The 13,846-nt window shown below is 51.4% G+C and overlaps 1 protein-coding gene across 4 annotated transcripts in view; it reads right to left on the bottom strand.

Moving 5' to 3' along the window:
* SLC43A2 (solute carrier family 43 member 2) overlaps window positions 1–13,846 on the bottom strand; it is a 37,928-nt gene that overhangs the window by 21,648 nt on the left and 2,434 nt on the right. For all 4 annotated transcript variants that reach the window (XM_029928770.1, XM_029928773.1, XM_029928771.1 and 1 more), the window contains 3 exons: window positions 6,470–6,677; window positions 5,167–5,222; window positions 3,759–3,835 (listed from right to left, as the gene is read on the bottom strand). In XM_029928770.1, coding sequence (XP_029784630.1) covers window positions 3,759–3,835; window positions 5,167–5,222; window positions 6,470–6,677 — 341 coding nt within the window. The remainder of the gene's footprint in view (window positions 1–3,758; window positions 3,836–5,166; window positions 5,223–6,469; window positions 6,678–13,846) is intronic.

Genomic DNA, 13,846 nt, shown 5'->3' with positions numbered 1-13,846 from the left:
CTTCGGTGAACCACCTCAAAATAGACATAAGCCCCAGCTGACCAAGGGGCTACTTACACCCAGGCACAGGCACCAAACAAGGAATGTACATTCCCACGCCTCCTCACTCCCCCCATTAACTACAGCTCCCCCCACGGCCTCCCGGCAGACTCTCCTAGGCTGTTCCGCCTGCTCCTTTGCAGTGTATTCAATAAACTCAAGTCTTCTCCTTTCTGCTTTGGGTGAATTCTCTCACCACCCTCACGGCCGGCTTCCACCTGGCCTCTACCTGATTGGTTGCTCCACACCCATCAGCGGTCTGGATTTGGCCTTGGGGCAGCAGTTTGCTAACCCCTGCTCCAGACCCAAGAATGAAGCCCTTAGGAAACAAGCCACCAGCTTGTGGTTCAGATCCCTGAAACAGGTATCTGCTAACCAAACGCTTTAGGTAACCATCAAAAGGTTTTCTTGCCTGGCCACTAGGTTTCCTAGGTACCTTTGACCCCCCAGTGGGCGGGCGAGAAGCTACGGTGCTTTCGGACTTCGCACAGACCTGTTAGAGGCTGATGAGAGCAACAGACCCTCCGGCAGAGAGAGGCGCCTGCAGCACACCAGCTTGCTTGCACACACCCTTGAGGGAGTGTACAGCCCTCCTTGGGCTTATTCATGATCACCAAGGGGCCTCAAAACCCTAGGGAAGATCCCTTGCTCACTCCAAAAAGAGAGCTAATTTTCTTTATATACAAAGGAGCTCTTACAAAACACTTTAAAAAGGATAAACAACCCTGTAGAAAAACAGACAAATCACACAATGAAGCAATTTACAGGATACAAATGACCACAAAAAAAGAAGTGGAAAGATGTTCTGACTGGCAAACAATTAAAGAACATTTTAAAAAATCATGGTATATCATTTTCACGAGATCAGATTGGCTAATATTTGAAAGACTAATAACAGGGTACAGGAAGGGGTGTGGAGAAAGGGCCACTCTTACTCCTGCTGATCCACCAGGACCAGTACGGGGAAGACCAGCAATGTCACTTCTGGGAATTCATTTTACAGAAATATACGTACGGGGGTGTGCGCCTTAGCATCATCATAAATCAGAAAGCCTGGGGACTAACCCAAGTGTCAATTCGCAGAAAACTGCTTAAATAAATCATGGTACATCTATATTATACAATAACATGGAACTGTTTCATAATGAGTAGATCTCTAGAGTTTAAAACAGTAAGGCAGATTTCTAAGTCCCAGCAGAAAAACATGTGAAAGGTACATTAACTGAAAAACACAAGCTGTACCAGCCTTTTTAAAAACAAAACAAAACATGGTTATATACACATTTGTTTCTTCGTTTGTTTGTGAGAGAGCGAGCGCGCGCATGTGCAAGCCAAGGAGGGGCAGAGACAGAGAATCCCAAACAGGCTCCTCGCTCAGTGCGGAGCCCAGGCAGGGCTCGATCCCACAACTCTAGAGCCATAACCTGAGCCAAAACCAAGAGGTGGATGCTCAATCAGTTGAGCCACCCAGGCGCCCCTATGCAGATTTTTTTAAATACTGAAAAGATATATTCTAAGCTGATGAAGGTGTACTTAGATAATTTTATGGTACATATTTCTAAAATACTGACTTAAAAAAAATTTTAAGGCTTATTTATTTTGGGTAGGGGAGGGAGTGGGGAGGTGAGGAGGGGCAGAAAGAGAGGGAGACACAGAATCCAAAGCAGGCTCCAGGCTCCAGGCTCCAAGTTGTCAGCATAGAGCCTGACTCAGGGCTTGAACTCACAAACTGTGAGATCATGACCTGAGCCAAAGTCAGATGCTTAACCGACTGAGCCACCCAGGTGCCTTTAAAATATTGACTTTTTAACATAGAAACAGTTTTGTTTATAATCATAAAAAAATCCAGAAAATAAATTCTTACAACCCATTAGCCTCCCCTAAATGTCCCTTGATAACAACCATAAGCTCATTTTAAAGGCTTTCCTTTTTTTTGTTTTAAGTAATCTCCACCCCCAACCTGGGGCTCAAACTCATGACCCCAAAATCAAGAGTCATGTTCTACCAACTGAGCCAGCCCGGTGCCCGAAAGGCTTTCTTAAAGGTGATTCATGGTGTGGGTGTCTTTATCCATTTATCTTACACTTGACTACGATAAAGCCTCCTTCTCTATCTCAGAGCATAAACTCATAACGTTCAAGGCCCGTCTCTTTGTTTTTATCCCGAAATTCAGAACTGCCACAACACAGGCACAGCATGACCGAAATAATGGGGATGCTGCCAGGTTTTTAATTTCCATGTTGATGAGTAAGTTGGTCGTCTTCATGCTGTCAAAGAACAAACAGCACCAGGACTCTTGTCTCACAATTTACACAGCTTAGTGGGATGTGTGTACTTTGGATAGTTCTGATACATTTCTTACAGTGTCAACATGTGTTTTCCCCTGGGAATTTGAGAGGGGGAGGGATATATCTATAAAAAAAAATCTACCTGGTAAAAAAAAAAAACAGAAATAAAAATGCACCAAAGTACAGAGTAAATCTCCCTCCTGTCACAGAGAGCAAGCCAACCAGAGTTCCCAGATCTGTGTGTGTCACTCACACCCGAGTGTCTGACACCCCAGGCATCCCGCATACACGGCCCTGTGCTGTGCCTTTCTCACCCAACACAGACCTCTCTGAACTCTCCATTTCCATGGGCCTCCACCAGACGGCTACCCCTTTCCCACCAGGACAAAGTTAACAAGGCAAAGTGCAGGAGGGGAGAGCGGAAGAAGCCCTGGGCTGGGCCTGGCCTCGGGCTCACAGCCTGTAGGCAGCGGGGTCACGGAGATGCCAGCTACCTACATAAGCTCCTTCCAAGAAGACTGGCAGTCCCAGGGGCCCTCAATAGCATGACTCGACTCATTAGCAGAAAGGGAAATCAGAAACCACAGGGCCCTGCAAATGGCGACAGCAGATAATACATCATAAAAGCTGTTTCACAGGGAAACTAAGGCAAGCCAGACTTTGCTGTCAGATAGAAATCCCTCTGAGAAATGTAGTGTTCTCACTTCTTTCCCCTCCGCCAGCTCTGAAGGGCAAGGCTGCAGAGGGCTTCCTTCTTCCTCCCGGGGAAGATATTCTTGGCCTTCTTTGACTCTCTTTCAACCTGGACCTTCCTGCAACCTCTCTCACCTCAGAAAGAAGCACATTCTGGGGTGTTCTACGGTTACAGGGAAGGGGGCGCTCAAGCATCCCAAAAAAAATCACCCTCCTCAGGTTGGCGCGCTGAGCCCTGGCATTTTAGAAAACCAAGAAGGATGGCAGTCAGGTACTCCCCGGAGTTTTCCATTCCATTCTGGACAAAGGCAAAGGTGAGGGGTGAGTAGACTCCAAGGGAGCTTGTTTGTAGGCTGCACCATTGGCCAGAGCTGCCACGGAAAAGGAGAGAAAAGAGAGTGGGCGCAGCTTTTATCCTGGCTGCTCCTGTCTTCTCTAGAGGGTACGTGCCTAGTGAGCTGGCTTCCTTGGCACCTAAGCCAAGGTCAGAAGGCAGGGGACGGGCTCACTCCGAGGGCTGTGCTCTGCTGCCTTCAGGCCCACCTCCGGATCCCCCAGCCAGGGAGGCCATGACCGGCTTTGCTGCCAGGCCACTTCACCACGAGCAGCCTCTCCTGCTTGGGATGTCCAGGCACACGTGGGCCAAAGGAAAGCAGAGAAACCGACGCCAACAAAAGCTGCCTCAAATTCACAAGGAGATGACTGAACGAGAGAGCTTTAAAAAAAATCAATACTTACCGTTAACGAGGTGAAAGTCATGCACATCCCACCAAAGCCATTCAGAGACAGGGCGATGAAGATGAGTACAGACAGAGCTGGAAGGAAACGGGAGGCGCGTCATTCAGGAACCATGGCTGAGCTGCAGGGAGGACTAGCGGTGCCCGCGCGGGGAGCAAGCAGACGGGCTGACGGGCTGTGGGGGTTCGTGCCGGACACCCGGGGCGCTGGGACAGCCTCTTCCTCACCACCCTCCTCTTATTTTACAGGGCCTGGACCCCTGCTCAAGGTCTGTCTCCATCCTCCGTTCTCCATTAACTGTAGCGGCAAGCCAGAGGCCCACAGAAGCTGCTTCCCTGAAACCAAAACTACGGGTCCTCAAAAATCAGTAGATGAGCCCAGCCAAGATTTTGATGAAACTCAAGTTCTATTTTAGTGTTTGCTCTGAAAGTCCTTGAAGCAACAGCTTCACCTAAACACGGTTAGGGACAAGTTAGATTCTAAACCATTTTTTTAAAAGTAGGCTCTATGCCCAACACAGGGCTTGACTCACTACCTGAAATCAAGAGTGGCACACTTCTGACTGAGCCAGCCAGGTACCCCAGCTTCTTTATTTTTATTTTTCTTTTTTTTAAACATTTTTAATTTATTTTTGATACAGAGAGAGACGGAGCATGAGAAGGGGAGGGACAGAGAGAGAAGGAGACACAGAACCAGAAGCAGGCTCCAGGCTCTGAGCTAGCTGTCAGCACAGAGCCTGACGCGGGGCTCAAACCCACGAACATGAAATCTGACCTGAGCCGAAGTCAGAGGCTTAACCGACTGAGCCACCCAGGCGCCCCTCTTTTTTTTTTAATGTTCATTTTTATTTTTGAGAGAGAGAGAGTATGAACAGGGGATGGACAGAGAGAGAGGAAGACTCAGAATCTGAAGCAGGCTCCAGGCTACCAGCTGTCTACACTGAGCCTGATGTGGGGCTTGAAACCACGAACCGTGAGATCATGACTTGAGCCAAAGTCGGATGCTTAACTGACTGAGGCATCCAGGCGGCCCCTAGGTGCCCGAGCTTCTAAACCAACTTGACAGGCCTGGCCTAGGCTGCCTCAGGGGATTCAGCTCCCAAATTCTAGACACACCTCTCAGCTGGCTTGGTTCTTAGAATCTGTCTCAGGTTGGCATCAGTGAGGCCATCAGGGCCTGCCCTGGCCTGGGAGGAGATGGGAGTATGGTATACCGAAGCGCTTCTCTCAGATGTCTACCTGGGGGGCGCTGCTGTCTAACCAAGCTACCTGTTTGAGATAAGTAACTGGGTGAAGGCCTAACAGGCTACCTTCTAACTGGAGCAGTAAGGCCCCTGGCACAGCTTCCTAGAGCAGGTGGGCCCGTGAGCACCACTGGGCACTCTCTCCCAGAGGAAAAGCATACTCACAGTTTGGGTTACTTGCTCCATATGCAATCAGCAAGCAGGAGACAGCAAAGCAGGCACTAAAACCAAGGAGAAATAGTACATTATTTATTAGTAGTAGTGTTATTTGGAAGTATTTACTAAGGGTCAGATTTTTTTCAGAAAATGTAAATACATTCTCTCATTTAACATTTCTAAGGAGTATAATTGGCTCCATTTTACTGATGAAAAAAAACAAAAGAAAAAGAAAGAAAAAAAAGAACTACATTCTCAGAAGTCTCCTTGCTAGTAGGTGTCTCAACTGGAATTCAAGGCCTGAAGGCAGATCTGGTAAATACCACTGTCCCCTGTGCTGTCCCCTCCCATCCTCAGACTGGAGAGGCCAAGGCTCTGAAGTGAGAGAGGGTGCGATCCATTCCCTGGATTCCTGTGCCCGCCCCGCTGCGGGAGGGACAGAACCCCACTGAGCCTGAGAGAGATAATGGCAGCTTCTGAGCTCTCGCTGCCTGGCTCAGTCCTGGGGACAGAGACCTCGTAAGCTGTAAAGAATAAGTAAAACTGATCCCCTACCCATGCCCTTCACGGTCACAGGCCTCACCGGTTGCAAACCACTGCCCTGCATGTGCTCGTTCCCGGTGGGCCTGGTCTGGGAGGGCCAGCTTCTTGGTGGCCTGACTCTGAGCTTTCTGGATCATATCAGCAAGTGCACAAAATGACCCACTGTCGTGCCGGGAGTGGTGGCAACAGGGGGACTTCTGTTTTATCTTTTTTTTTTTTTTTGGTAAAGTTTTTTAAAATTTCAATTTTAACTAGCTAACATACAGTGCAGTATTGGTTTCAGGACTGGAATTCGGTGATTTTCCTTTTGCAGGTTTTAAAAATTTAAACTATTTTATCATTTTTAACCTTAGCCACTTTAGCTGACATTTTTTTGTACATGCATCATAAAACACATAAAACATTAAAAATGGGGTCTGTGTATAGGACTGATAATTTTATGCTTATATTGGAGGTGCATGTTCAAAACCTTTTTTTCTGATGGGAGTTATAAACAGGGTCAGAAAGACGGCGGAAGCCAGTGTTCTGAACGACGGGCAACTCCAAAGCGTCCCAAGCGGGCCTGGGGCCCTGATTCTTCTTTCTGCAGCACTGGCACACCTCAAGGATCTCAGGACCTACTGATTTGGTGGTGGAACAAATAGGAACCCCACTCTGGGCGGGCATTTAGGGAGCTCAGTGCATCTGATAGCAGGTACCAGGATTCCCTACAGTGGGGCCCTCAACCCCAGGAGTCCCAGCTGCCCCCACCCCCAACCCCTGCACTGACCTGCCCAGCAGCCTGAGCTTCCTCGGGCCATACTTGTCCATGACGATGCCTAGAGGTAGGGTGATGGCACTGAGCAGGAAGGAGCCTACGGTGAAGGCCAAGTTTAGCATCTCATCCTGGGCCTTGCAGCTGAGCCAGTTGTTCATCCAGCTCACCTCCTCGTGCTCCGGCTCTGCCGTGCCCCCCACTGTGCCATTGGTGACATTCTCTGTGTGTGCAGAAGGAGGGAAACTTGATCACAGGGTAGAGTAGGGATGCCCAAAGATCAGAGGGGCAGACGCACGTTCAGGCCCCACCGGAAATGTCAGGGCTGGCTCTGGCTAACCCCCAGCAGGCGTGGCTGTCCATCTGGCCCACGCCCCTGGAGTGATAAGGTGGAGGCCCTAGTCTTTTGTGGAGGGCACAAACCCTTTGGAGAAGGGGGAAAAGGTTCTGCTCCTCAGAAAATGCACACGAAGTCTTGTCCACAGTTTCAAGAGTTTCATGCGTCCCTGAAGCAGGCATGAGCCCCAGCTGGGGATTCCCATGCTAGACTAACCTACGCTCTAGAAGAGGCCTCCGGACCTAGTTGAGGCTGTGGGGCTGCAGGCAGCATAAACCTTCTCAACAGCTCCTTCCCAGAAACAGACAGCAGCCAGTGTGTAGGTGGTCGATCCCAGAGCACTTGGGAAGCAGAGGCTGCTGGTCTCACTGCAATGCCCAGTTCTCCTGGGTTACCCAAAGGGAAGAGCGAGCAGGCCTCCTTTACTGCTCAGTACAGGAGACTTCTCATACGTACACCTGCTCCCTCCCCCTGGTATTTTCCCAGCATCGATCACCTCATATACTGTGTCACGGAATCCCTGGGAAAGGCTTTTTTATTTTTATTTTTAATTTGTTAACATTTACTCACTTTTGAGAGACAGAGAGTGAGCAGAGGAGGGGCAGAGAGAGAGGGAGACACAGAATCCCAAGCAGGGCCCAGGCTCTGAGCTGTCAGCACAGAGCCTGACGGAGGGCTCGAATCCACAAACCGTGAGATCATGACTTGAGCCAAAGTTGGATGCTTAACCGACTGGCCCACCCAGACACCCCAAGAAAGGTTTTTTTGTTTGTTTTGTTTTTTGTATTATTTATTTATTTATTTGTTTTTTGAGAGACAGAGTGAGCAGGGGAGGGTCAGAGAGAGAGGGAGAATCTGAAGCAGGCTCCAGGCTCTGAACTAGCTGTCAGCACAGAGCCCGATGCGGGGCTCGAACCCACGAACTGTGAGATCATGACCTGAGCCAAAGTCAAACTGTGGACTCATGCCCTGAGCCAAAGCCGGACGCTTTAAACAACTGAGCCACCCACGTGCCCCAAGAAAGGCTCTTTTTTTTTTTTTTTAAACAGTCCCAAGTTATTTGCTTTCACTTGTAGAGGTTCACCTTTCTTAGTTTTCTGGCTGGGGTCAAGTGTTGCTGTCCCATGGCCGCACCTATGCTGCAATCTCAGCCCTTAACGCCCCTCCAAAGTCCACGGGGCACCAAGGCAATGGAAACAAGGGAGGGAGAAGTGCTGGAGCAGCCGGGCTGGAGGGCGGAGTGCAGGCCAGAAGGCGGCACGGGAGCCCTCTCTCTGGGACTCCTAGTTAAGAGAAGCTGACTAATCCCACGAGGAGCAGCCTCTGATTAGATGCAAGGTCACACCAGGAGAGTCCCGGAAACGCCGTTCCACATAACTGCCTGCTCCCAACTGTGGCCCTCTGGTGCCAGGGCTATAAAGCTGAGGGCTGCAGAGGCCTGCCCAGGCCTCTCAGGGCTGCCCCAGGGTCACAAAAAAGGATGCACTTAAGGTGAATCATACTATACGCCAGCCTCTTAACCAACAAGCCCTGCTGGGGGCACACTGATTGAGGGTGAGGTGCCACAACCTGGCCTCTGGGTTCCAATTTTGGTGCCTCTACTTCCTACTTGTATAACCTTGGAAAAGTGACTTAATTACTCTATCTCACTCTTATGTGAAATGGCATGTAAAATGTAAATGGATGTATGTACTACATAATAGTAGTATCTACCTACCTCCTAGAGTCTGCTGGAAGATAAACGAGAAAATCCAGATAACACTCTAGGGCTCACATGGACCTAGAAAGTGCTCACTAAACAGTAGTGACGAGTTATTGTCATCACTATTACAGGAGACCTGGGATGGTGCACCTGGCTGGCGGCCGAGCCGGACAAAGTGACTGGGTGCAGAATTCCATAACCGTGTGTGTGTGTAACATGAATTTGCATCTAGTCCCCCACTGGGGGCCTGTGTCCCCAGCACCTCGCCCAAACCCTGGTGTACAGTAGCTGTTTACCGAATGAATGAAAACGATGGAGTCAGATCACAACAGCCAAAACGACCCAGGGAGAAGACAGGAACTAGGACATACGGAACCATGAAGATAGCAGGGATATAAGGAGATAAAAGGCACCCTCGATAAATTCCTGAAGGATCGGAAACAAAACGCAGCAAGCCAGACTCAACCCAACCCCTGATCTCTGCCACTTCCAGTTTTCCAAAAGAGGCCCCACCATGCTGACAGCCCAAACACGTGACAAACAGGATCATCTGAGCCCAGTGGCATCCAGGTCAGTACCACCCCACACCTTGCCTTAGCCAGCGGGCCTGAGCAGCTCAGCCACTGCGGGGTGGCCTCTGCAGGGGCGGGGCTGCCTCACAGGCTGGCCCTGGTTTCTGGTGACAGCTCAGCCAGCAGCAACAGGGAGCGGGAGGCCAGGGTCCCCACACAGCAACGGTCATCCCTACGTTGGTGTGCAGGTGAGGGCAAGGCAGCACGGGTGTGACAGACAGGATAGGTGGAAAAGGCTCCTGAGGGCCCAGGATTGTTGGCTTGTCAGCCCTGATTGTGGTCACGCAGGGTCTGGAGCCTCTGACTGCACTGAAGGACACAAAATAGGGGTGCCTGGGTGGCTCAGTCGGTTGAGCATTCGACTTCGGCCCAGGGCATGACCTCATGGCTCTGTTCGTGAGTTCGACCCCGCATCGGGCTCGCTGCTGGCAGAGCCTGCTTCAGCTCCTCTGTCCCTGTCTCTCTCTGCCCCTCCCCTGCACACACGTGTGCACCCACTCTCACTCTCTCAAAAAAAAACCCATTAAAAATAGATAAATAAAAATAAATAAAAGACACACAACAACTCAGGACTCAGAGTGCTGCAGGATCTGCTGCTACGAGCAGGGAGCCAGAGCTGGACCGGGAACTGATGGAACTGGGTGGAGGCCCCAAGGTACCCACCCCCCAGATTCCCCAGAGCTGGACCCCTGAATGCATGACTATACTCACCCACAGAGAGAAGATACATAATCCCAAGGCAATGTCCCCAAGGCAGTCTCCCTGATTTGCGATAACTGGGGATGTCCAGTTAAGATGGACATTCAAGTCCTGTCCATTCACGATGGAAGCAACTTGAATTACTCTGAGATAACTAGCCAGGGAAACTCATGGGGAGAAAGGTGACACTAGGGGAAAGGATATCTGTCCCCCGTCTTTCATCTTCCAGCCACTGCACATAGGAGCAGGGACCTTACACACCTTGGGCTACCAGCTTTCTCTCCTTAAAAAAATCCCTGCCAACAGAGCTGCCTGGCCCTGTGCCCTCCTGCCTCTGGGCAGTGATGTCCAGCAACGGGTCAGCCTGGGAGTAGGGGACCCAATGGCCTCTCTTTCGTCTGCATCAAGCAATGAAAGAGAGCCCCTTGCTCCTAGAGGGGACCAAATTTCCAGTGAGCCCAGGAGTTTTGTTGGCAGTAAACAGCCCGCATGAATAATCACAGATCCAGCAGATGCCCAAACACAGCCGCACCCAAGCTGTTCCTCTCCCTCTGCTCCCACCTGGGCCACTGTGGGCCAGGAAAGACACAAACAGATAAGCACAAAGGAAGTGTCAAGCCCTCGGGTACCCCTCTGCTCCTTGCCTGGAGCTCAGGCCTCGCCCCAAACTGGCCTGCTCTGCACCTCACTAGCACCTGTTTTTTTAAACAAATGTATCTGCAGTGGGCGGCCAGGGTGGCCTGGCCCAGCCCAGACGGGGAAGGTGAATCAAGGGGACAGGCAAGGAACTGGTGTGGCCGGAGTGTGCCGGGAAAATAGCTGCGAGGCTGCTTAGGGGCAGGGGAGAGAGAACAATGCCTGCACTGTTCACCCCTCCTCCCAGAAGACTGGCACACAATCCACACAGTGAAATCAGGGGGCACATGGGGGTGCGGTGACCCCACTCAGGCTCCCCTGACATCCCTGGGTCAAAGAGGGGGCTTCCCCCACCCCAGAGCAACAAAGGGAATGAGGACAGCTGCCTGCATGATGCGTAAGGGAGCAAGGGACACCGGGCTGGAGGCCCCTCCGAGTTTCTGAGCAGCCCCCTTCTCTGACTGGCTGCTCACTGAGCCCCCCACCCAGGATGCAGGCCCCTGGACCTCCCTGCTGACGGTCCCTGCCCCAGGATCTCCTGTCTGTCTCCCAAATCTTTAGTCTATCCGGCAACAGGAAGCAGCATCTCGCTCCGTCCAACAGGGGGATGTAGGTGAGAGGTCAGTCTCAGACACAGAGCAAACAAAAGGCAGGACAGACAGTCACAGGGCCATCCTGGGGAGGCCAGGGCCTAGCCCCTCGCTGCGGTCCCAGAGTGCCTGTGTGTGCTGGCTGCATTCGTTCTGTGCCACTCAGCGCCCTCTCACCCCCACCCATATGCCACACAGGACACAGGCAAGCTGCCTGCCCGTGGTCTCCCAGACAGTCCGTTATGGGGAAGCTGGACTTGAATCCGGGCTGCTGGACCTCAGAGTTCCTGCTTTTGACCTTCAGGCTGTGCTGCTGCGTGTACTACCTGAGTTAGAAGCATTTTGGAGAGAATACGCTGAGGGAACGGAGACAGCACAAGGCTGTCACAGTGTCGGGGACAGCACCAGGTGCCTCTTAATGACACCTAGTGTGAATGGGACCGTCCCCAAGGTCCTCCCTGAAAGACAACCCAAGCTGGACAGAACCTTCATGCAACCCCACGAAGGCAGGTGGGGCCAGCGGATGTGGGGGAGGGAAACTGGGTCATGAAATGGGCAGCAGGAAGGCAGGGCTGGTCGGAAGGGCTGCTGAGGGCGCCAGCTCCCTTCTGTGACGCATCCTGAGGCCGTGGGCACCAGCCTTTAGACCTTACCCATTGCTACAGAATACATTTTTTTTTTAAATCCAAAATAAACTGGCGGGGGAGAGGGAAGAAACAGTCACATTCACAGCAATACAAGTAAAACGGTGGGTTTTCAAAAGCTATCAAAAGCCAGCAGCCTTTTTGTGAGGGGGAGACGGTTAAAAGGTCTCCAAGCAGCAGGAAATGTCTCTTGTCTGCAGCCTCAGCCACCTCCTGGGGACCAGGCCTGGCTCTGCTTTCCTGCTGTGAAAGCAGCCCCTCTGCCCCCTGCGGGGCCCAGCTTCCCACTGTTTCATGAGGGGTTCAGCTCCCCTGCTACCAAAGGCAGAGCGACTGCAGTGGTCAGGAGCCCAGACCCAGGGTCTGCCTCAGTATCCACGGAGGAGCTGGACTGACACTTCCTCAGGCAGAGGACACGATGCCCACCTCCACCCCACGTCCAGTATGTGGCAAGACCTCAACAATTCCGAGGAGTCTAACAGGTGAATGTGATGGTCACCTTCTTGTGCCTCTGTCTCTTCTTCCAGCCTTAAGAATAAAATCCAACTTCCCCAAATGACTGACTTCCTAGGCCCTAGAGGCCCTGGCCCCTTCCCACCTCTCCTTGCCCCCTCCTCTCCCGACTCACCCCTCTGCCCTCCAAACATCAGACAGGCCCTGCCATCCAAGTTGAACCAGATGTGGCTCTCCTTCCTGGTACCCCAATCTCCACTGGCATTCTGACACCTCTCGGAATTATATGGTCAGTAATGTTGATGCTGGCAGACTGCAGGCTCCCTGGCGACTGCTCCACACCCCAGCACAGCACCTCAACCGATGTTCACTGAACCTGGAGCTTAGATGAGGAGGAGATTAACAGCCCCCGAATCTGACCCTGTCTAAGAGAGCCATCAGATGACAGACAATGAAATAAGAGGTCAAGAGTGGGTATGTAGAGCAGCCCCTCCGGAGGCCAACAGGACACGGTTCTGGGAAAACTCCATTTTTCCTGGGCTGGGAAGCCCTGTCCGCATCAGGAGGCAAAGCCCAAAGGCCCACCCCAGTCCTTATCAGTCCCGCCTGGCGGGGCAAGGCTAAAACAGCCGAGAAGCAACAGAGAAATGGGCTTTTTCTTTCCTTCTCCCACCTCACTATGCTGGAACCCGTGTCGTCACCAGATTCTGGCTGGAGTCCCAAGAACCTTTCAACAGGTTCAGGCAAATTTGCTTTAGAGAACAAACCAAAGCAAAGGTCCTGAAAGCAACCAAAAACTGACAAATTTGCATCTCAGTCTGCTGTAGACCAGCCTGCTTTTCAGCCTCATTCAGTACATGCCCTGAAGGCTTCTCTGCAGTTCAGCCACCTACCAAGTTTGAAAATATTAGGCCGAAGCAGAAACCTTGACCCTAAATCCTCCAGGCACTCCCAGTTAGGCAGGGCACAGAGGGGACTCCTGGCTCCCAGAGGCAATAGGCTACTTGGACTCCAAGAAACAAGAAGCAGTGAGGCCAGAGAGATAAGCTAAGTGGAATCGGCAGGCCTGTCCATCAAGGGTGCTGGGTCAGCAGGTTTGCCAGGGAGTCAGAAAAAACAAAATCAAAGGCAGGAGCAAAGACACGGGATAAGAAGTTGATGTTCAACCTACAACCTGACCCTTCACCTTCACTTTGCTTTATAGGAGGGACGGGTCAAGCCTCTCTAGGGCTTAAACACCAACTCAGCACTGTGTCGGCACAATCTCCAGGACTCCGCCCATTTCAACGAAGGAAGAAGCCAAGGTCGAGGCAGGAATGAAGTGACCAGCCTTGATGCTGCCAATGCCATAAGATAAATTAAAGCAGTGGACAATCTGGGGGATAGAACCCTAGAATCTGACCTTCCACAGTAGGTCCAAAAAAAAAAAAAATCCGACTTAACACTTCCTCAGTTTGGATGAGATGCTAAAAGCTTCATCTGGGGATGATGTTCTTTCTGTTCTTAAAACCCTCGGTGTAGCCCAAAAGAGGCAAGCAGGAAGGGTCAGGATCTAAAGCCGGAGGGTGGGGGAGGAGCCAAACACTCCAACCTGCTCCTTACCAAGAGTCCTTAATCTGCTAACATCTCTTGGGCAAAGCAGAAAGCTTGTTCAAGGAACAAGGTCTGAGCGACTCTCCCATCTCCCGAGATTTCTTGCTGATGTGGGGAAAGGTCTGCCAAGAACCTTTAGGCTATTAAGAAATATTTCTGAGTAGCT

This window comes from Suricata suricatta, chromosome 17, assembly GCF_006229205.1.
Source record: "Suricata suricatta isolate VVHF042 chromosome 17, meerkat_22Aug2017_6uvM2_HiC, whole genome shotgun sequence".
Taxonomy (NCBI): domain Eukaryota; kingdom Metazoa; phylum Chordata; class Mammalia; order Carnivora; family Herpestidae; genus Suricata; species Suricata suricatta.
This window is presented reverse-complemented; position numbering and strand designations above follow the sequence as displayed.